This window comes from Cucurbita pepo, chromosome LG01 (genome assembly GCF_002806865.2).
Source record: "Cucurbita pepo subsp. pepo cultivar mu-cu-16 chromosome LG01, ASM280686v2, whole genome shotgun sequence".
NCBI lineage: Eukaryota > Viridiplantae > Streptophyta > Magnoliopsida > Cucurbitales > Cucurbitaceae > Cucurbita > Cucurbita pepo.
The window spans coordinates 18,807,925-18,830,447 of NC_036638.1; the positions used below are offsets into that span (position 1 = coordinate 18,807,925).

A 22,523-nucleotide genomic window follows, 5' to 3' on the forward strand; every position below is an offset into this window, starting at 1 on the left:
CCTCTTTTTTTCTTTTTCTTTTTTCTTTTTTTCTAGAGGAATTTAGGATTTGACTACTCAAAGACCCCACCATTATCTGAAAGGCCCTTTTTTTTTGGTACCAAAAAAATGGGGCCTTTCAGATAATGGTGGGGTCTTTGAGTAGTCAAATCCTAAATTCCTCTAGAAAAAAAGAAAAAAGAAAAAGAAAAAAAGAGGTATCTATGGGCTTCTTTATAAAGATAATTAATAATAATATTATTATTATATTATAAGTTTTTTAGGTTTTTATATTTAGATTTTTTTAACTTTAAATTAATTTTTAAAATTTTAAAAAATATTAAATAAGTCAATGATTTATTAAAAGTTTGAAGACTAAATTAGATCCCAACTAAAACTAAAAAGAAAGAGAATGTATTTTTTTTAAAAAAAATAAATACTTATTAAATTTTGAATTATGGTTTCAATGTGATGATACTTGATACGGTGTGATGATACTTGATACGGTGTGTTTCATATGGAGTGCCTTATGGTTCTTCGAGTGCGAGCTGCGGAGGAATGCTATCAACTAGGGCACTATTGGCCACTACTCACCCGCTCGAGCTCCATATTTCAAGTTTGTTATCCTACTCAACTCCTCTGCTTTACAAGGAGTTTGACCCATTCTTTGATATCATCTACAACTTTGCTCCTCAGCTCCAGCTACTCGCTGTAAATAGCTAACTTTTCAGGTGCCTCACACTCCGAGTGGTGTAGCTAAACCAGAGTAGGTTTCACAGTCGGCCTATGTTTTCAGGTGCACGCATAAAAGCATGATTAGGTTTACAAATTTTACTATACTGATCATAGTAAACTCTTCGTTGTTGTATCAAAATAGGCAACTGTGATGCTGAATTAAGTTTGAAGGAACAACATTTAGACAGATTAACAGCAAAATTAAAAAAGATATATATTTTTNGTTTTTTTTTTTTTTTTTTTTACGGTGGATATACATTGTTGACCCACCAATAAGAGGGAATATTTTAATATTCAACAAAATTTGGAGGAATTATGAGTTACAGATAAAAAAACGGTGGCAGTCAAGCTAATGCAAATCTAGCTCTTGTGTAATAATAACNCATGTCGGTCTCTAATTTGATACCTTCACTAATCTTATTTACTTTGTTTGTTGTCTTATTCATGCCATGCTTGAGTATGACCATATTTGTGTCATGAATGGGTATGAGATTCAGATTCAAAATTATGAAATTATTATTATTATTATTATTTTAATTCTTCACTCGTCATCGGTTCAATCATACGCTACAGTGTATAATTTAGTTGAAAATTTTCCACATCACTAAATAAAAAGAAGCATAAAATGAAAATAATATATCATCTAATGACGTGTCAACTGCTCAATAAAAGAAATATGTACTATTACAACACTAAAAATTTTATAGAGATTTAGCAATTTCTGGTCATATTATATTTTTCTACTATAAATAAGTTCAAATTTTCATCTTATATCTACAACGTAAAAACGGCTAAATATATATTTTAGCATTAAGTTCGAAAGAGTAACAAACTTTCCTCTCCTAAACAACATGTTTTTTCTTCTAAATTTTTGTCGGTTCACGATGTGTATTATGTCATGTAAATCAATCCCGGAATAGTGAGGGACAAGAAGACTAAACATTAGTAATAAAAATGCAAGTATGAGCTGGAATCATCTCTGAACAATAATCACATGAACTTTACCAGAAAATTTACCCTACTTTTAGTTCCATTTCCTCATACAATGAATTGTTTATTCATTGACTGTTCATCTTGAATACCTAATAACATAGTATAGTCTCTGATAATGTATAATAATAGTAAAATGGGAGAGCCACCAACACACTTCAAGCAAATCATACAAATGATAAATGCAGCCAGAAACATTGATCTTTTAGAACCTGATTCCTTTTTTTGTTGATTCTTTTGACACTTGAGGATCAAACGCGGTTTGGATTTGAAGAAAAAGATGACACCTTTTCCTTTTGGGTTAGTGTCTCCTTATCTTCTTTAGCATGTGAGGGCAGGTGAACCTTTTTTGGGGCCCCACACTCCACATTCTCCTGGTTTTCTCCTGAACTTAACTGTTTAAAACCAGACTAAAACACTAATGAATGCAGTACATTCTGTTCCTACCCTTTTCTTTTTGTCCATTGAAGGTTTAACTAACTAGGACCCATCTTAAGAATTTGCATATCAGGAGTGAAATCTAAGAGCAGCTTGATCAGTTTCGAGTTTGGGAATGATTGAGCCACTTGCAATTCAATCGTATCGGGTATCAACTATGAATGTAGTTTAGCTAGTTAAGATGTATGTCATTGACCCAGATGTTATAGATTTGGATTCCCTGACTCCTATAGTTTAGCTAATTAAGATGTATGTTATCGACCCAGATGTTATAGATTTGGATGAACTAGAACGAAGAAAGGACAAGCATGAACATGGAAAGTTTGGTATTTAAATGGAAAATGTAGATGTGCAAATTCTGTACAAGTGTGACAAAACAGTCACAAAGCCTTGGACTAATTCATTTATCAGATAGATAATGGCAAAGGAAACAGACAACATTGCTAACTCATGCAAGAATTAGAAGAGTTGAAGTATAAACTAATTTGCAAGGCAAAACAAAAGTGTTGTTTCACAGATAAAAAGCTTCCTAACGAGCCGATTGGTTGCAAGTCATAACTAATGGGTCATTTTAGTCTGAAAGGTGTTGTGAATGGTTGAATCCATGCAATGAGCTCTGGTTGCAAGTGTTTCTTAAGAGTACAAGCAAGCAAACTAGAGGTTTAACAGTCGGTGAACAATCTAAAGCTATCAAAGGATACAGTTACAAAAGCAGTGATGCAACCTTGTCTATCATCATAACTCTGTCCTCCCCTCGATAACAGGAAGAGAAAAATTGGGTTAGGATTGATCATACCTGTCTGCGCATTTTGATATTACGTGGGATTTCCTTATATGACTGAACTTTTTCGACGGCTCGCCGTAATGGCCTACCGACAGATGACCTCCGACATTCTTGAACTTCAGATTTATCAGTAGAATTGCCATGATCTTTTCTTTCTACTGTTGACGTTGTAACAAGTTCACAGACAATGTCTTTGCATTGGGAAGCACTGGTAGAAGTGGAATTTTCTATCTCAGGTAAGTCTTGTGTAGCCATTGGTTCCTCGGGTTTGAATCTTGCAGACTGCCTTCTCGAACATGGCCTGCTAAGAAATTCAATGAAGCTCATCTTTAGTTGGTCTTTTGTATGCTATATAAGGTCGAATAAAGCAATGCACGAACAGACCTTTCGCCTTCAACCTTCTGAACCTCTGTTTGAAGGATTGAAGTCTCTTTACATTGAGAAGTAATGGTAGATTTGGAATTTTCAATCTCGAATAAGTCATTTGTACCAACAGGTTCCTCAGTTTTGAGTCTTGCAGACTGCCTTCTCGAACAAGGCCTGTTAGAAATCATGAAGCTCATGTTCTATTTGTCTTATGTATGCTATATCATTTTGAACACACCCTGTAAACATAAGCCTAAACAAAGCGAATAAATATACATGAACATACCTCTTTCCTTCAGCCTTTTGAACCTCTGCTGGAAGAATTGAAGTTTCTATACATTGAGAAGCACAAGTAGAATTTGAATTTTCTGTCTCCAAGACATCCTTTGCAGCCACTGATTCCTCGATTTTGAATCTTGCAGATTGCCTTCTAAAGCCAGGCCTGTTCGAAATTCAATCAAGATTATGTTCGATTTGTCTTTTGTACACTCAATAATCAGATAAACCCAAATAAAGCCATTAAATATCCATGAACAAACCTCTTGCCTTCAGCCTTTTGAACCTCTGCTGGAAGAATTGAAGTCTGTATACATTGAGAAGCATCGGTAGAACTGGAATTTTCTGTCTCCAAGATATCCTTCACTGATTCCTCTGTTTTGAATTTTGCAGATTGCCTTCTAAAACAGGGCCTGTTCGAAATTCATCAAGATCATGTTCGATCTGTCTTTTGTACACTCAATAATCAGATAAGCCCAAATAAAGCAATTAAACATCCATGAACAAACCTCTTGCCTTCAACCTTCTGAACCTCTGTTTGAAGAACAGAAGCGCCGCCAAAAGCTACATTCAGAGAAGAATCCCTTTTAAAAAATGACAATATGAATATCCTGAAGCCGATGGTAAATTCATGCACTGACACTTACATTCTCTTCTGGATTTTCGTCGCCTGTTAGTTTTGCAAGGCTTATTATCCTTATCTGCATTCATAGATTCCTCTGCCTCACTACATTTGGTAGTCCCTACCTTGAGGTAGAGATAAGAAACGCGTAAGCAGCTAAAGAAAAGTTGACAAAAGAAAACAATAGTACTGTTTAGATGTACCTCTCCAGTTTGGAGTGTTGCTAATTTTCCTTTTCTCTGGGGAGAAAAGTTTCAATCTCAGTGATCAATAAACACTTAATTTAAAACATGAAATGACCAATATAAGATTAAACTAACCTCCAAATCCAGATTTCTAGCCATAAGAACGCCATTTTTACAACCAAGTTCATGCTGAAACGCTTTCAGCTGCAGAAGATTAAACTAGTTTCAGTATATGCTGCAACTTAATGGGCAAATGCAAGCTAAATAAAATTTTAGATAGCAGAATTTTGATTTACCCTGTCTTTGCTCGAATTAAGTTCCTAAAATTAGAAAGAAAAAACGTCACATAATGAAGAACATTATCATAAATCAATTTCTAGGCGACTAGGTTGCCATGAACAATTGATAAAAAATGGAAGCAGGTGCAAGATTACCGCTAACATTTGGCTGTTTGCTTGGGCAAGTTGCAGATTCTGTTGCTGCAATTTCTGAAAATTGATTCTCAATTTCTCTAACTCATTTCCACTTATCTCAATTATTTCGTGTTTAATGGACTTATAAATACACGCACACANAGATTTTGAAAATATATACAACCAAAGAAAAAATAAAAAAAATAAAAAAAAAGACTCGAAATGAAGAACAGTGGATCAATGCAACTATCACAAGGATACTTTCTTTCTGCCAGAACTCGCATGAGTGCCATATTTTCCTGGAAAAACAATCCAAAACAATGTCAATAAGGTTAGCCAATTCAACAACATGCTAGCTAATAAACCACCATCAAGAGTACCTTCTGTAATTTATCAACATATTCATTGTTCATAAGCAAACTCGGCTGCTGCTTCATATCTCGCTTCTGCACTATTGGTTGCTCCTTCAAGTTACTTATATCCAAAAGCTGTTTTCTCTGCCCATCTCCTACTTTGCAGCTCTTCAAAATTTTCTCTCCCGTTAATTTCATGTTTTCACCTAAAACCAACTTTTCCCGGTTACTAAAACTAGTGAAAAACTCACTTCAATTTGCGAAGAGCGATTTTGAGGTAGTTCACCTAAATTGAATTATTCTCCATAAAATTTACAAAAACGTAATGGCATACACCCAAAACCTAGAGTCCTTTGAAAATCATATAAACCCCGACATTCAATTAGGGTTCGAATTAAGCAACCTCAGTTCCTAGAACCCGAATGATTAATGGAAAATCCAACAGGCAGAGAACAAATCAAACGGAAACAAACAGGAATCTGAAGAATTTGAGAAAAAATTTACAGGGAAAAGATCAAGAAATAAAAAACAAAAAGTACCTCCAACATCGTAGTTCTCTGAATCGTGGGAAATTATACCCTCCATGCTCGAGAAACTACGGTCGAACGCTAAAATCTTTCTGCTTAAACAACAGATCTTGCAAAGAAGGACAGAGTTCCTTCTGTTAAGAGAGAAGACTGAAGAGAGATGAATTCTAAGGATTGAGCGCGAAATGGATAAAAGTTCGAGGCTACAATTGTAAAATTCAAATCGAGAGCACAACGGCTGTCCGAAGTAAGTTCCGAACCTAATTTAAATCTTCGTACGTGTACCGAACCAGCATTTCTGATGGGCCGATGGGCTATCTAATTGGGCCATTCTGGACCTATCATTATCAATACATCCTATTGGGCTTGGCCCACCTTACTTTTTTTTTTTTTTCTTTTTTCCACTACCTTTCTACGCTGAATATATATATATTATATATATATATTAAGAAATAAGAAATAAATAATTAATTTAAAGATGAGTAAAATTTTTTAAAATATATTTTGGAGCACTCGTAATAAAAAATGAATTAAATTAGAGATATCTACAGGATAGGGTCCCCACCACCTGTTACAATCTTTGTCCTCGGTCTCGATCTCGGTCTCGTTTATCTAATGGAACTAAATTTTTCTCACTTTCTTCCTCTCGCTCTTCAATAAATGAAGATTTTTCATGGCATCCTGCAAAACTGATTCCGTAGGTTAAATTAACATAATATATTGCTATAATTTAAATTAATTTCATATTATTGGGACCCTAATAAAGGAGTGGGAATGTCACTTTCCAAGCTTATTTATTTATTTATTTATTTATTTTGATCTCATCTTTATTACCTTAAAAGGTCTCACTAGGCCACCACTTTTTCAAATATAGGGCAACATAATTCATATTCTTGTGCATTTAATTGTCACAGATAAGGAAATTTACAAAAATATCCCCCTAATATATGGATTTATCAAGAAAAACTATATATTAATTAGAGAAAATTTAATTTTTCAAGGATAGTGATGGAAATAAAGGGTCTTTTGTAAATTTTAATCAAATAATTTACTCATTTTTAAAATTTTGCATCTATAATCATTCTCTACCAACATCCTTAAATAAGACTTAAAATACCCCAATTTTTTTTTTAATTATTTGACCTTTGTCTACCTAATTGTTCCTAAATCATTGCTAACATGAAAATAATGTTTTATAGAAAAATGAAATAAAATAAAATATAATTTTAATTTAATGCAAGTTGATGGAACTAATTAGAGGGTGAAGTAATTGACAATTAGACCCTTTTAAAAAAAAATTAAAAAAAAAAAAAAAAAAAAAATATATATATATATATATATTATTTCTTGCATTTTTTGTAAATTAAAATGTAATTAAATGAAGATTCAGCTCCCATCATAATTTTTAAAAAAGCAAAATAATAATAATAATAATATATATATATATATATTATTTCTTGCATTTTTTGTAAATTAAAATGTAATTAAATGAAGATTCAGCTCCCATCATAATTTTTAAAAAAGCAAAATAATAATAATAATAATATATATATATATATATTATTTCTTGCATTTTTTGTAAATTAAAATGTAATTAAATGAAGATTCAGCTCCCATCATAGTTTTTTAAAAAGCAAAATAATAATAATAATAAAATTAAAATTAAAAATTAAAAATACCATTCAACCTCCAAAAATTATTNACTTCCTTTTGTGGGTCTTTTTTATGCCCTTAAATTCTTTCAAAAAAAAATTTTTTTTTTTTTTTTTTTTTTTTTGCAAAAAATAATAATAATTGAGCATTTGGTCGTGTTTTAAGATAATTTTTTTTTAAAAAAAAGTCACTAAAATAGTTTTCAAATTAACATTTTCTATCTCTCTCAAAAATCCAAATTTTTTTAAATCCTTATTTCATCATCAAATAAAACGAAATATCATCACATTCATAAAAATCTTGAAACAGCTTTATAATAAGATGCAATTAAGAATTCAATAACACTATGTTAGACGAATACAACTCTCTAAAATAGTATGATATTGTCCATTTTGAACATAAGACACCAATGGAGAGAGTATTATTTGTTTATAAATCCATGATGCCTAACTTTCATTCTCCAACCCACGTTTAAGAAACTAATCAATATTTTAAGAAACTAATCAAGATCCAAAAAAAAAAAAAAAAAAATGATGAAGAATAAAAATAAAGAATAACATGAAAGCAGAGGAACATTAAACAGACTGTCTCTCTCACCGGAGCAGAGAACTTTTAATGCACAGACAGAAACAGAACCAGAAGAAAGAAAAGGAAGGAAGAATGGGTTCAACAATTGGAGAAGAAAGCCCACGTTCCCTCCTTGTCTCTCTGGATTATACCCTTTTTTAGAATAATCTTTTCAAAGAAAGAGAATCTAAAGTGTTCTTTCGCCATTTCCCATTGTTCCCAAGTTGTTTTGTTACCAGATTCATGTATAGTTTAGTTATTAAGCAGTGTTCTTGTTCTTGTTCATGTTCATTTCAAGAAGAACGTACCTGAAATAGAGTTCTTCTTGTTCTTGTTCTTGTTCTGGTTCTTCATTTCAACAAAATCTACAAGCAGGCATGTTTGCTGCCATTGCCATTCTGTTGTTCACCTGGTTTTTGAGCTCCTCTCTGCCTTCTCTGGCAGCTTTCAGTTTCAATCTCACTGACCCACATCTTCTTCCAGATCCTGAAACTGTTGTTTATGAAGTTCAGAGGTAAACAAGCAAGTTTCCTCTGATTCAGACTTTGTCCAGAACATGCCTCTAATGGGGTTCTGCAGTTGTTCTTGTTTAGGCATTTTAACAAACACCTTGTGTGCATTGTTGTTCTGCTCAAAGGTGTAGTCCCCTGCTTCAATGGCTTCCTTCCCACTAATTTCGTGATATCTATGTTTCTTGCAGGAGTGTGAATGATTCATTTTCAAGAAGGGAAATGCTGTCGATTCACTCTAAAGGTCAATCGAATTCCTGTCAAACTGGAAACCCTATCGATGATTGTTGGCGCTGCGGTTCGAACTGGCAAGCCAATCGCCAACGGCTTGCAGATTGCAGCATTGGATTTGGCCGAAACGCCATGGGAGGTAAAGGAGGTCAGATCTACATAGTTACAGATTCCTCCGATTCCGACCCTGTAAACCCTCGCCCTGGAACTCTCCGCTACGCTGTGGTTCAAGATGAACCTCTCTGGATCGTCTTTGCTGCAGACATGACTATCAAACTCAAGTACGAACTCATGATGAACAGTTACAAAACCCTAGATGGCCGCGGCGCGAATGTCCACATAACCGGCGGCGGTTGCATCACACTTCAGTACATCTCGAATGTAATCATTCACAACATCAACATTCACCACTGTATCCCTACCGGTCACACTAACGTCCGATCAAGCCCTACGCACGTCGGATACAGAGGAAAGTCCGACGGCGATGGAATCTCAATCTTCAGCTCGCGCAACATCTGGATCGATCATTGCTCCTTATCGTACTGTACCGACGGCTTAATCGACGCCATAATGGGATCGACCGGAATCACGATCTCGAACAACTACTTCTCGCACCACGACGAGGTGATGCTGCTAGGGCACGAGGACGGCTATACGCCAGACTCGGGGATGCAGGTGACGATTGCGTTTAATTTGTTCGGCGAGAAGCTGGTTCAGCGGATGCCGCGGTGCCGGCGGGGTTATATACACGTGGTCAACAACGAGTTCCGGTCGTGGGAGATGTACGCCATCGGCGGTAGCGGTGGTCCGACGATCAACAGCCAAGGGAATCGGTATATTGCACCGGGGAATCCCAATGCGAAGGAGGTATGTTAACGTTAATACTCATTCTTCTCTCCACTCGTTGTACAGTCCACGGCGCGTATTCTGAACGCGCCGCTGAGGGAAATTATTTATAGGGAATTTTTCAGGGCTTAAGGTAAATATATCACTGATTCCATTAAAATTTTAATTTTAGCAAATTCTGATAAAGTAGGGGCAAAACTGAAAATTTTAAAATATACAAGGACCAAATGTAAAATATGTAAAGTCAATGATTTGACGGGACAGTCCTCAGCCACTGGCTTCTGTTTTGGACAAGAGTTGTGTAATAGTAAAAGAAGTGAAACGGTGTCGTTCTGATGCAGGTGACGAAGCGCGTGGACACAAACGCGGGGGATTGGTCGGAATGGAACTGGAGAACGGAGGGGGACATAATGGTAAATGGTGCATTTTTTGTGCCGTCCGGCGAAGGACTGAGCAATATGTACGTTAAAGCTTCGAGTGTGGCGCCCAAATCCGCCGCTCTTGTCGACCAGCTCACTCTCAACGCCGGCGTCTTTGGCGGGACCAGGTACTTTTTCTTTCTAAATGACCAGATTGCCCTTCATTTTTTCTTTTTTTTCTTTTTGGTTAAAATTCATACTCTCTATAGTTGAAAATTTCAATTGGGTCTTGATAGTTGAGGCCTAGTTTTTCATTCGGTTTGTCGGAGTTTAGAGTTTCAATATGAAATGACCAAAATACCCTTGTTTTTTTTCCCTCGAGATTTGGTGTAGTTAATGGGGAGACAATTTGTGCTCCGAAAGTAGCTCTAATCTATCTCGAGGATAAACAGGTTCGAGATTTTAGAGATCAGGAGTAAATGTTAAAAATGTGGTCCTTAATAGTTTCAAAATTTAGAATTTTATGATTGGATATAACCTCATAAATAACTTATCTAGACTTTTATAAAAAAAAAACAAATAATTTTAACTAAAATACAAATTTATGGATAAATTGAATGGGTAAATGAGATATATAGTATGTGGGACTTTGGAGTGAGAATCTAGGGCTGACACAACAGTCGAAAAACACAGCTCACTTGTTTTCTTGTTCTTGTCTTTTGTCTGTTCTGTCCACTTCTACATTGGGCAAGCAAGCAATACCTTTTGCTTTCCCAATCCATTACACACCACAATCTCCTTCAAGTAGGATTGAGAGAGATCAGTATAAACAAGTGTTTAGTAAATTTAGCGATCTCGATATATGATCGTTTATTAATTAATCGAGATACTTACAATGTTCAACTCTGTTCGGTAATATGAGCTCGATTAGAAGCGTAAAGTTGTCCCCTGTGGATTAGAAAAGAAAAAAAAAAAGTTAGCCTTTTAAGTTGTAAGCATAAATAAAGGGTAAAAGGGAAGAGGGTTATAGTGCATGTGTGGGGAAAAGAAGCATTAGCAGTTGGGGCAAGTGAGGGTTTTTCCATTCATACCATAACCTTCTCTTTAGAAAAGAGAGAGCAGCATTCTCCTTGCACTCCGTATGTAACCTACCTATCCTAATAGTCTTTACTACTCGAAAGCTTAAAGCCAGATGAAACCGAACTTCGCTCGCTCTTCAACTACTCTACTCCTTTCTTTCCCGAGCTAAGGCAAGAACACTTTTCGGCCAAGTCTCAAATTTGGGGTTTGCCCATTTCTCTTTTAAGAGTTGGCCAATTAGGCTTTATTCTATCTAGAACTCAAACTTAACCAAATCATAGAGCTAGGAATTGAGTGATTATTTGATGTTCATCTTGATGGATACTCGAGCATTGTTCCATTTTCAATGATGTAGGGAGAGTAGACAGAGCAGCTCGTACCCTGGAGACGAGAGCTTTTCCAATTCCGGGTCCAGTGGCAGCGACAGCGGTGGTGACTACTTCGGGATGATATTCGGCGGGGGCGGTGTGAACAGTGCACTGCCACCATCTCTTTCAGTTGTTAACATGGTCGTTCTAACTCTGCTTACTATTTTAGTTCTGTACACAAACTCAATCTATGATGCTTTATTATCATTGACAGCATTGTAGTACTTGGAAAAGTTCAGAAAATGTTATATAAACTACAAAAGGAAAAGAAAAAAAAGATGCCTCTTTCTATATCCTATATGTATGTGTTTACTATAATTAAAATAAGGCATGGTATGGCAAAGAAGCAAAAAGGAGGTGAATTTCAAACGTACCAGTAAAACATCAACGTTGTCGAAACATGGGTTGTCTGTCTGTCGGTGGAAATATTTGACAAAATGGAATCTTTGGAACCGCCGCAGCATGTGGAAATGTGGATGATGTCTCCCTCCCATAACGAGTGAAAGATCCGCTGCCATTCTACTCCACCGTTGTTCTGTTTCAAAAATTTAAAAGCAAACTCTGAAAGAAACAATGAAGAAAACAAAAATGGAAGAATTGTATATTCAATTTAAAGATTAAAGGTTCGAATTCCTTCAATAGGTCTCTATCTTTTACTTGAAGGATCACCGGTTGACTATCTTTTACCTGAAGGATCACCGGTTGATTGTAGCAGAGGTATCATCTTTCGAACCGTAGACAAAAATCTCTAATCGAGAGAAAGACGACTTGTCTGGTGTTAATGTCTCAAAAAGCAGCTTCTTTCCACTCCACAAGTTGAATGAACTCGAGTGAGCTGAAGAAATAAGACAATGAATTTGGCTGCAAAGTAGAATGATGAAGTGCACTTTGCATTCATAAACATGTTCGAAAATGTGATCTAGAAATGATTTTTTTGAAGGGGAAAAACATTCACTACCAGGAACTATAACTACGGCCCCATGAGAAATACCTTTGGAACCTACAATTTCACTAGTTAATCAAACATGCTCAAAGATATGAAGAACTACACAGCATGATAGTTTTTGATAGTTTTCTATTAACACATCTAGGGCATGCATCGGCTCTAATCTTCAAAAAGTTAGAAAGTTATTAACAAGGAGTGCGATTTTCATCGTTTCCCTTACAAGAAACAGTCTTAACAGTAAACTCCTGCTTTGTCCACAGAACATTAAGTGAGATATTACCATCAATCACCGACCCCAACCAGACGACGATTTCCCATCATCTGCAGAACTCGATTTTCCCCAACCTGCAGTGTCGTTACTGGATGTAGGCTTGTCCCAACCCCCTCCTCCTCCTTGGGCACCTGCATTGGCTTCTTTGTTCCAGTTGCCCTTCTGGCTACTGTCAGCTCCCTTGTCCGTGGTCGAGGTCGATGGCTTCCAGGCAGAACTTTGACCCTCACCAGAAGCCTCAGAAGATTTCCAATTTTTGGCCTGATTTTCACTTTGATCATTCCAACCTCCATCGCTAGCAACTGCATTCACATCCTTCTTCGATGATTGATTATCAGTTCCTTCATTCCAACCAGATGCTGACTTCTGCCAGCCTCCGCCTTGAGTATGAGTATCCGCTTTTGCTGCTTTGCCCCAGCTATTCTTCTGATCACCACTCTCTTCAATCTCCTTGCAAGCAGTTGATTTATTCCAGCCGGAATTATCATCCACACCAGAAGAACCAGATGCTTTCCAATTAATGTTCTCATTCCCACTTGGTGCCTTCCAACCTGATCCCTCACCAGCATCATTGCTCGACTTCCAACTCTGCTGCTGGTTCTTGTCATCGCCTCCTCCGTTCCAGGAACCTGCACCACCACCACTGCTCCACCCTCCATTGTTACCTGAACCTGTGCTCCAGCTTGCAGGTTTATCCACATTGTCATCATCATTTGAACCACCATCTTGATTCCTTCTTCCACGGCCTCGGCCTCCAAATCCGCCTCTATCTGATCCAGACTTCCCCCAGCTTCCACCACCACCTCCACTCCATCCTCCATAGTCACTATTATTTGAACCACCTTCTTGGCTCCATTTTCCAGAGCCTCCGCCTCCAAATCCCCCTCTGTCTGATCCAGACTTCCCCCAGTTACCACCACTACTCCAACCTCCTCCATTGTCTCCATCATTTGTATCACCTTCTCGATTCCATCTTCCACGGCCTCGGCCTCCAAATCCACCTCTGTCAGATTGAGACTTCTCCCAGCTGCCACCACCCCGCCCTCCACTGTCACCACCATCATTTGAACCACCTTCTTGATTCCATCTTCCACGGCCTCTGCCTCCATATCCGCCTCTACCACCACTCCACCCTCCTCCATTGTCACCATCACGTGAACCGCCTTCCTGGTTCCATCTTCCACGACCTCGGCCTCTAAAACCACCTCTGTCTGATCCAGATCTCTCCCTGTCACCACCACCACTACTCCACCCTCTATTCTCACCATCATTTGAACCTCTTTCTCTGTTCCATCTTCCACGGCCTCTGCCACCAAATCCACCTCGATCTGAACTAGATTTCTCCCAGTCACCACCACCACCACTCCACCCTTTATTGTCCCCATCATTTGAACCACCTTCACTGTTCCATCTCCCACGGCCTCTGCCTCCAAATCCTCCTCCGTCTGATCCACCTCTACCAAATCCACCTCTATCAGATCTGCCTCTACCACCAAACCGACCCCTTTCACCCCTTCCTCTGAAAGAACCTCTACCTCTAAAGCCTCCTCTATCACTACTTTCTCCTCTCCAATCATTGGAAACTTCAGTCTGAGCTTCAGCACCATCGTTGGAATGATTAGCATTAAATTCATTTCCTGAGTTCCAGTTACTTTTCTCGCCCCAGTTAGAATTGCCACTACCAGAACTCCAGTTGCTTTTCTTAGCCGAACTAGAATCCTCATTTCCAGTATCAGATTTTTTTTTCCAATTAGAACCCCAGCTACTCCCTTGGTCGCTTGAGCCGGCTTCCTTGCTGGTCTGACCCCACCCAGATGCAGAATCTCCAGAAGTTTTTCCAACATTCCAACCACTGCCTTGATTCTCTACCTCGTTATCTTTTCCACTTTCAACAGATTTCTTATTCCATGGTGAATTGTCCTCAGAAGCTTTCGTCTCATTGGAACTGTGCTGCTTATTCCAACCTCCCCCCCACTGATCTCCTTTGGAAGCTGTCAAACTTGAGGAATCAGATTTATCTTTCCAAATAGCTGAATCCCCATCAGATGACTTGGATGCATTCCAACTTCTATTTCCACCCTCACGTTCTAATTCATTAGATCTTTTCCAACTGTCATTTCCATCTCCACAAGCGGTAGATTTATTCCAAGCAGAACTGCCACCATCACCCACATTCATTGGCTTACCCCAACCACCTGCCTCGTCCTGGTTGCCCCAGTTTGATGTTTGACCTCCCTTCATTGAAGTGTCTTCATTCCAACCACTTGGATTGATCTTATTTTCTGCTCCTGGTTTGGTCCAGCCACCTACATTGCCTTTGCCAGCTGTCTGAATCTCAGAGACAGTGGTTGAAACATTCTGATCACCCCAGCTTCCATTTGATCTATTTTTGCTGCCCCACTTATCAGCTGAGGTTTCTGCTGGAGTATTGTTATCACCAACACTAACACTTGGATTCTTTTTCCACCCCCCAGATTCTGAATCTTTATCTCTGCTCCATTCACTGAATTCATTCTTTCCAGAGGTTCCGCCGCCCCACTTTCCAGTCTGATTATCCGAAGTTACATGCTTCTCTTTGTCCCACTTGTCGCCAGCAGAATCTCCACTAGGTACTACTGATTTGCCCCAGGCACCAGAAACATTACCATCTGAAATAGTTTTAGCAGTAGCTTTGTCCCATGACTCGCTCTTACCCCATCCACAGGCTTGATCATCATTAGCAGTATCAACACTCGATTTTGCAGCACCCCAGGAAGTGTTTGCTTCTGCAGTCGACTTGCTAACCCAAGGAGAGTCTTCAACATCTATAGTTATCATGGAAAACAACATAAACCAGCTTCTTAGAAATTGATATTCGTGCATAATAAAGTATAAATTACTAAAGAAAAACGCCCAATTCATTGTACCTTCTTTAGCATCAAGATTTTCAGTACCAAAAGGATTCGTGGAACTGGACCCAGGACAATTCTGCAACCAGAAAGGGAAAGAAAGAATATGCATGGAAAATTTTCTTGGAGCATTAACATTTAACAGCACAAAGAAGAAGCAGAAAGTGATCGAAGAGCAAAACTAACCAAGGTACCAGACTCGGGGAAACTGGGCCAAGGACTTCTGCAGAGAAGTATATTTACAAAAGAAAAATTGTGAAGGGACATAGAGAAACAGTAGCGAAATTCATAATTACAAAAGTCTCAATATGCAGATATTGCCTCTTAGATCAGATAAAACTAATAAAGGAAATATAATATACATACAAACAAACGGATGTTTGACCATGCGTTACACATTTTGAAGCATACAGTCAGAATATAGTCATGACAATTTTTCAGACTATAACATTATAAATATCTCATGTTCATATCTATCAATTAGTTTCAATAACCATCCCTTGAACAAAAAAAACACATACAACCACCATCATTGCACTAGTAGCTTTCAGGTGATTTATCCAGATTGAAACAAGAAACTTATTTCTAAAGAAAAAAGGAATAAAGACATAAGATAGGAGATTAATAATGAACACTATATTCATTGACATAAAGATCTCGTGAGAATTAGAAGTTCTAAAGTGGAGTTGATGGGACACATCCTCGTACAGAGATTACTAATGAAAGCCCTACAAAATCTTTTAAAGCCAAAAAAAAAAGTGAGAGAAACCTCCCGACAAGTTTGAATGCATTTCAACAACAAATGCACGCTTGCAGACCATCCACAAGTAACTATCATGGTCTAAGTTAGCCTGTTTATGAGTTCATATAATTTAAAGTAGATAAAGAAAAGCATCAAAAAAACTTTCTACGGACAACAGTAATACATTGAACACAAGACACTCAGGATAGCTTATCCATAATTGCTTTTTTCATTTTCTTTTCTTCTTAAATTTAAATCAAGGATTGAGAAAAAGAAGTTCAATGTCCAAGTACATTGGTATCCAGAAACATACCTTTCTGAAGAAGGCCCGGCAGAATTCCAGCCATCACCAGCTGCAGATGACCCCGTACCACCCATCCAATCTTAAAAAGAACAAGCATGTCAAACTAGTAATCGCGAAAGGTATGTTTCTGAACAAGTGTGTCAAACTAGTAATACTAAAATAAATGTTCGCAGAGGAAATAAATATGTACTTTGGTAAAATAAAATTGATTGTGTGAATAGGCAATAAATCTGCACGTACTATTTTAAAAAATACATTTAAAAGAGATTAATATAACCTCTCAAACATTCTAGGAATCCACTCACGCAAGAAATTAAGATGCAAAATTTCAAATACGAATTCAAACCTTGGGAGCTGCCTTCATTTCCCAGTATATCAAATGGTTTTAGAGAAGAAAATTCAGGATCCTCACTGTAAAATGATATTTTTATTGCATGAGTGAGAGAGAGAGATACAACGTACAATCTCTAGTAAACTGCTCAAGAAAACATTGGCATTTTTAGAACAGTACCTAACAGACACAGCAGAGCTCTTTCTATGTACCTCCGTAAGAAGATCAGATCTGACTGTGGAAATTCAATTTAAAAAAATAAATAACATCGTTAAAATTGTCTAGCTTCCAATCTAACCAGTACTCACAGACAATATTCAACAGGGCAAGATACAATCACAACCAACGTCAAACAGACCTGTAAGAACCTTCTGTTGGGAATCAAGCTTCACTGTAACATCTCTTTTACGCACAGCTATAGCACGACATAGGTATCCCTTTAAAGGACCAACACGTATTCTCAAGGTTTGACCAATGGAGAACATTCCATCTCCTCTATCATCACGGTTGTCTGCATCCAAAGAAGGTCTTCAACAGTAATATATATGAGTAAAATGCCTATGCATCAGCAATATCGATACATACACTCACGGCCTTCCTTCTCTGCCCATGGCTTTTTAGGGGATAGAGGTGATTTGGGCGAAGAGGAGAAATCCTCAAAACCAGAGAAACCCTTGTCATCTTCCTAAATGGAGAAAAAAATTGTACGGTTCAGCACAAGCTAAACGAATGATCAACAAAATAAAGAGAACATTCACAGAACCTTTCCACTAGGGGCATCATAAGAAATCTTGATTTTCGCACACAAGTTAGATTTGCAGCAGAAATAACCATCGTTGTCCACCTCATTCTCATCATATACAAACACCGTGTGCCTGTATACATGCTTAACAATCCCTTGCTTATCCTGTAAGTTCAAAGAAATTGTGTAAGACAGCCTACTTTATAGGATACATCAACAGGTAAATTGTTTTAAAAAAGAACGAACCTTCAATGAACCTTCCAAAACCTTGACATTGTCTGAAACAGAGATGATCTTTCCATTGTGATCAACAGAAGTAAATTTAGCATCTAAAGGCCCACTTTTCAACTCTTTCCGTTGCACATTCACCACAACAGATCCATCAGGGCCATCCTTCAAAATCTAGATAACAGGAAAGGCAGGAGGGAATAGAGTATTGACCAAAAACAGGTAATAGAAATTAGTGACCAGACGAATGGTAAAAAATAAATCAATTGAAACTTTTAGTGATACATATACCTTGTAACTATCATCTTTTTCCGTCCCTAATATCATCCCAAAATCTTTCCGGCTGCAAGGGTCAGCAAGGTTACCATTTGCAAAGTAATTGAGTTATGGGTCAACGAAATCTGTTAGTACAGTTTTTTTGAGAAAATATAATGTGACTCACCCAAAACAAATAAGATCATGATCTCCAAAGCTGATCATGGAACTAGACCCTGATGAGCCCTCTCCTTTTCCACCCCCCTTTTCAGTCCTAATAATCTTCTTTTTCTTCTTTTCACCATAAAGTTGAGAGAGCCACTCAAGATCATTAGCTTCGTTGCTCTCAGGAGGCTTGAACTTTAAGAGCTCATCTTCAGATGGCATCACACCCCAGCAGTTTAATGAATCTAAAGATACTTTTTTGTATAGATATCCATCCTTGAGCATCATCCCATCAAGAAATTCAAAAAGCTTCCCGGTTTCACGGTCACGCCTAAATTGCATGAGTGGTCGAAATTCCCTGCAAAAAGCAAAGAATAAAAATCTTAACGTCAATGTGCCCATAAAAGAAAAAGAAAAAAAACATAATAAAAGCAATAAGTCATTTCTTATTACTCAAGTTCGCTAGAGTTGATCAATCGTGGTGCAGGATTGGTAGCTTTTTTAGCGACGACTCCTCCACCCTATAATGAGAAGAGACATTATTCCAGGTGGAATATGTATTCGTAATATCTTACTGTTTAAACTTAAAAGGGCACCAAGCATATATCTAGAAGAAACTAGAGAGAGAAAGAAACTTTTATATCAGAACTTCACCAACAAATTTTTACAATTGAAATGAGTGAGAGAGGGATTTTAATTGACTATATAAATTGTTAAACTACATTCTATACCTCCCAGAGCAGATAAAATTTTTCATTCCAATCTAATATGGGTGTTGACCAGTTACTGATACTTAATTTGCAATCGTGTCCGTGCTTCCTATTAACATAATTTTAATATGGCTGTAAGAGAAATTGCTTTAGGGAGCAGCAAACACAAAGACTTAACAGAGTTTAAAACTTAATGCCTGAAAACTACCACTCAGAATACCGCCCAATTGCTTGAAAACATAGAGAAGAAGGTTAACAATTCAAATTATAGTCAAGAGAATGACAGATACGAAGTATAGTTAATGATATTCATGGTAAATCATACAACCTTTCTTTAGAAAGCTAACATATCGTCAAAAGGAGTGTGCCTCAAGAAGATGGAGGGTACAAAATCCAATCCAAAGACAAAAGGCCAGAGCCAATTTATATAAGAAAGATTTCTGTAATTGTCTGATAAAGAAGGGGGGATAATCTTAATTAAAAAAAAATAACAAATACGGAAACTCTCCATTTCAATGCATCTCAAGAGCACTATCACGTTCCCAGGTTCACTGACGGATAGTAAAAGCTTAAGAAACTAAAAAGGCTTGAAGATTATCAACACAAGGAGAAAATTAACTCCACACCCATTCAAAATATAAGAGTTCAAAAGGTAGGCAAAGTTTCATACAAATTTTTCAGCCATCGATTGAAGATCAATCCTCGGAATCAGCTTCACTGTTGCTCTCTTGCGTGCATTGTTGACAGCAACAATCTACAAAAACTACTAAATATTATTTTTTGAGAAAAAAAAGGGGGAAAGTAGTGTTTAAAAATGCTAAACCTCAGTCTGTCTACAAGTTAGTACACTCCACCTGAGCAAGGTCTCCCTTGTATTTTCCATTTTTTACACGGGCCATTGTACCCACAGCAACTTCACTGACTCTACTTTGAACAGTAAGCAACTGAGAGATGTCATTTTCAGGAACAGAAGCTATACGGGTAGAATATATTCCATTTATGCCTTTACATGCCTGGATCCAGAGTTACCCATCAAATGTTATACTTATTACTGACCACTAGAAATTATCTAGCACTACCAGAAAATCTCAGGCTACCTCAATTAAATCATACTGCCTTGGAGCTTCAATGTAAATAAAACCTTTTATATGCTCCACACAAAATGCAGATTTTATCTGTAACTTGGTACCAAACGAGTGCAAATCAACAAATTTCTGCATGAGACAAAAAACTGATTGCCGCTCACGCCCAACCTACAAAGAAAATTTCCAAACCATAAAAATCAATGAATGAAGCTAGAAAAATTGAAATGAAGACTGTATACTCAATCCTTAGCTCTAGAATGTGTTTCCATTGATTAAGCACCATACCATGCATTTAAGCTTCCACAGAAAGACAATATCCCTGGCAGATTGCTGAGGAGGGTTTCTTCCAGTGGAAATTTTGTTTTCATAATTTTCTTCTGCAAATGCACCAAGTCCAGGACCTCGAGTGTAATGTTCCTCCATCATTCTATCAAATTCTTCTTCATTCATTTCCTCTTCTTTGGGGAAAAATGGGATATTTTGAGCTTTTGAATCATCATTCTTAAATGCCGGTACTGGCTCAAACTCTTCCTCCATGAAATCTATTTTTGTCAAACAAGAGGGTTGAGTAAAATAAAGACAAAAGGTTGTCTTGAGGCTTCTTCTCTTAGGAAACCAACAAGACGCTCCAATTTGGATGGATGTTAACAACGGGCAAAAAGAGAAAATGGCAGAATTTGCCTCACAGAATTCCTTCATGAACTTGTTAATGGACACTAAGGGGATCCAGCCAATGAATCAAGAAGCTCAATCTCCTCATAACTNTTGGGTGGGGGGGGTGGGGGAGGGTGCCAAAAGTGATGGCAAATCGACCCATGATTTGAGGAAAAAACCAAAGCTGAAACCAGTTTTTTGAAAATCCAAACCGACCATCCAAACATAACCAACAAAATTGGGACCAAACCAAGACAATACCTCCCCAAAATGAACAAAGATAAATAATTTTCAGTGGGTTTTCTTTTAGGTTTACAAGTCTACCTTTGAGGTTTCCAAAGAAATTTAACATCATTCATATCTTCAAAATCCAGAATAATAATACCAATAAAAACAGAAAATGACAGAATTTTCCTCACAGAATATTGCACCAAAACTAAAGCTAACAAAATAAAAACAATGGAGAAACATGCAATTCTTAGTTAAAAAGTAATACCGTTCTTAGAACTAAACTTTCAAGTTCTAATACCTATAAATGTCAATTTTAATTATGATTTTATGCAACTTCAAATAGACACACCAAGTATTTCTAAAAAAAAAAAAAATCATTCACATTCCTTTTTACACGAAGGACCTGCAAATACACAAGGAATCATTGAAAGCAAATAATCCAAAAATTGTTAATCATGTGTTGGAAGCTTTAAAGACCAAAATTTTCTTTCTTCAAAAGTAGTTTTGTTGATGTACAGTAAAACAATGAATTTAATATAATAACAGTGAGGATGCAACCGGTTCATGGTTAACATAAAACTTTTTTAAGAAAATGAAAAGACTGAAATTGGTCACTAATTATAAAATTGAATTGATAGCCAAAGTCTATGCAGCCTCTTGGAGCACTCTATCCAAAATCTTCATAGTTGTTCATTTTCTGAGATTAACTTTTCGCTATTCATTGGTTTTGGTTTAGAAAGTTTCATCCATATGCTTCTCTATTAGTTTCTAGTTCGTTATTTCTCAAATTTCTAGTCAAAAAAGAGGGGGAAAAGTACATAGTTGATCGTAGTAAACCAAATTTGAAGACAAAAATTTGAACTCCCAAACATCAAGAACCAATCCAACACCTTGTAATACAAAAAAACTAGACGGCAAATATAACCCAAGTGTGAGAGGAATTTGAAAGTAAAACGACCCACAAAGTTGGGGCCATTGACGATCAGAGTTCCAAAATCACTCCATTCATCAAGTAACAAATTTTGAACATCTAAAAAAAAATCCAGACAGCCGCAACGACAGACACTATCCGCGCAGGCCTCTCCGCATGTTCAGCAAATAAGTCAAAACTACCATCAACCTAAAGAATGAAGACAGACTTCTCTCAAATCAAAACGTTTCGAGTACAACTTGTAATGCAACAAGCTTTCTCCAAGAGGAAAAAACAGTCCTAAACCATGATCATTTCCATCAATTACTTCCAATTGACAGTTTTCAAAAAAATAACACCAAAAGATCAAAACCAAACACAATGTTGAACAAAAACGACGAAAACAACGACAACCAGTAAAAAGAGAAAAACAAGAGATAATCTACCATCAAGAAAATCACTGTCGTCGCTATAGGCACCGAGTTCGGGAGAAACATCTTCGAAGAACTGGAGTACGCTACGGTCCCTCCTCTTGCGAGCAGCGGAGCTATCGGTGTCATCGCGAAGCTTCCGTTTACCGGAAGAGGTGTCTTTGGCAATCCCCTTGCCCTTGGACGCCATGGCTAAGGAGGAGAGTGGAAGGAAATGCGAATAAGAAGAAAGGACATGCAGACTGAGAGGGAAGTGGAGTTCGTCGCTGTTCAGGCGTTGAGTGTGAGAGCTCTGCTCTGAAAGGAGTTCCCTCGCTTTTTTACGTACAATGCGTTTTCGCTTTTTCCT

The 22,523-nt window shown here is 37.3% G+C and overlaps 3 protein-coding genes across 3 annotated transcripts; 1 reads left to right on the forward strand and 2 right to left on the reverse strand.

Annotated features, from left to right (window-relative positions):
* Positions 1-2,443: 2,443 nt before the first annotated feature.
* LOC111788426 (SHUGOSHIN 2-like) lies at positions 2,444-8,285 on the reverse strand. The gene is made up of 15 exons (XM_023668766.1): positions 8,197-8,285; positions 6,234-6,357; positions 5,681-5,777; positions 5,169-5,347; positions 5,051-5,087; positions 4,810-4,919; positions 4,672-4,695; positions 4,511-4,579; positions 4,394-4,429; positions 4,216-4,315; positions 4,078-4,132; positions 3,832-3,981; positions 3,579-3,734; positions 3,311-3,466; positions 2,444-3,227 (listed from the first exon to the last, which is right to left on the reverse strand). Exons 3-15 carry the CDS (start codon positions 5,724-5,726, stop codon positions 2,933-2,935), a joined length of 1,413 nt encoding a protein of 470 aa, XP_023524534.1. The 5' UTR covers positions 5,727-5,777; positions 6,234-6,357; positions 8,197-8,285; the 3' UTR covers positions 2,444-2,932.
* Positions 7,657-11,579, forward strand: LOC111788419 (probable pectate lyase 12). The gene is made up of 4 exons (XM_023668758.1): positions 7,657-8,402; positions 8,589-9,495; positions 9,816-10,021; positions 11,269-11,579. Exons 1-4 carry the CDS (start codon positions 8,266-8,268, stop codon positions 11,501-11,503), a joined length of 1,485 nt encoding a protein of 494 aa, XP_023524526.1. The 5' UTR covers positions 7,657-8,265; the 3' UTR covers positions 11,504-11,579.
* LOC111788412 (protein RNA-directed DNA methylation 3) lies at positions 10,073-22,508 on the reverse strand. The gene is made up of 22 exons (XM_023668755.1): positions 22,190-22,508; positions 20,234-20,490; positions 19,961-20,116; positions 19,718-19,876; positions 19,534-19,617; positions 18,607-18,674; positions 18,176-18,511; positions 18,025-18,076; positions 17,752-17,907; positions 17,527-17,670; positions 17,349-17,448; positions 17,122-17,274; positions 16,944-16,998; positions 16,779-16,843; positions 16,442-16,511; positions 15,573-15,609; positions 15,405-15,465; positions 12,508-15,302; positions 11,656-12,116; positions 11,294-11,452; positions 10,728-10,781; positions 10,073-10,631 (listed from the first exon to the last, which is right to left on the reverse strand). Exons 1-18 carry the CDS (start codon positions 22,362-22,364, stop codon positions 12,514-12,516), a joined length of 4,917 nt encoding a protein of 1,638 aa, XP_023524523.1. The 5' UTR covers positions 22,365-22,508; the 3' UTR covers positions 10,073-10,631; positions 10,728-10,781; positions 11,294-11,452; positions 11,656-12,116; positions 12,508-12,513.
* Positions 22,509-22,523: the final 15 nt, after the last annotated feature.

What these genes read in the sequence shown, in the direction of transcription:
- LOC111788426 (XM_023668766.1), bottom strand. Translation starts at nt 5,726, where the DNA reads ATGGAGGGTATAATTTCCCACGATTCAGAGAACTACGATGTTGGAG. An exon ending in GCGAGTTCTGGCAGAAAGAA is followed by an intron (nt 4,920 to 5,050) that starts AGTATCCTTGTG and finishes AGTCCATTAAAC; the next exon opens with ACGAAATAATTGAGATAAGT. An exon ending in TTAATTCGAGCAAAGACAGG is followed by an intron (nt 4,580 to 4,671) that starts GTAAATCAAAAT and finishes AATCTTCTGCAG; the next exon opens with CTGAAAGCGTTTCAGCATGA.
- LOC111788419 (XM_023668758.1), top strand. Translation starts at nt 8,266, where the DNA reads ATGTTTGCTGCCATTGCCATTCTGTTGTTCACCTGGTTTTTGAGCTCC. An exon ending in GTTGTTTATGAAGTTCAGAG is followed by an intron (nt 8,403 to 8,588) that starts GTAAACAAGCAA and finishes TGTTTCTTGCAG; the next exon opens with GAGTGTGAATGATTCATTTT. An exon ending in GGCGTCTTTGGCGGGACCAG is followed by an intron (nt 10,022 to 11,268) that starts GTACTTTTTCTT and finishes TCAATGATGTAG; the next exon opens with GGAGAGTAGACAGAGCAGCT.
- LOC111788412 (XM_023668755.1), bottom strand. Translation starts at nt 22,364, where the DNA reads ATGGCGTCCAAGGGCAAGGGGATTGCCAAAGACACCTCTTCCGGTAAA. An exon ending in ATGATGCCCCTAGTGGAAAG is followed by an intron (nt 17,449 to 17,526) that starts GTTCTGTGAATG and finishes TTCTCCATTTAG; the next exon opens with GAAGATGACAAGGGTTTCTC. An exon ending in AGCTCTGCTGTGTCTGTTAG is followed by an intron (nt 16,844 to 16,943) that starts GTACTGTTCTAA and finishes ATCATTTTACAG; the next exon opens with TGAGGATCCTGAATTTTCTT.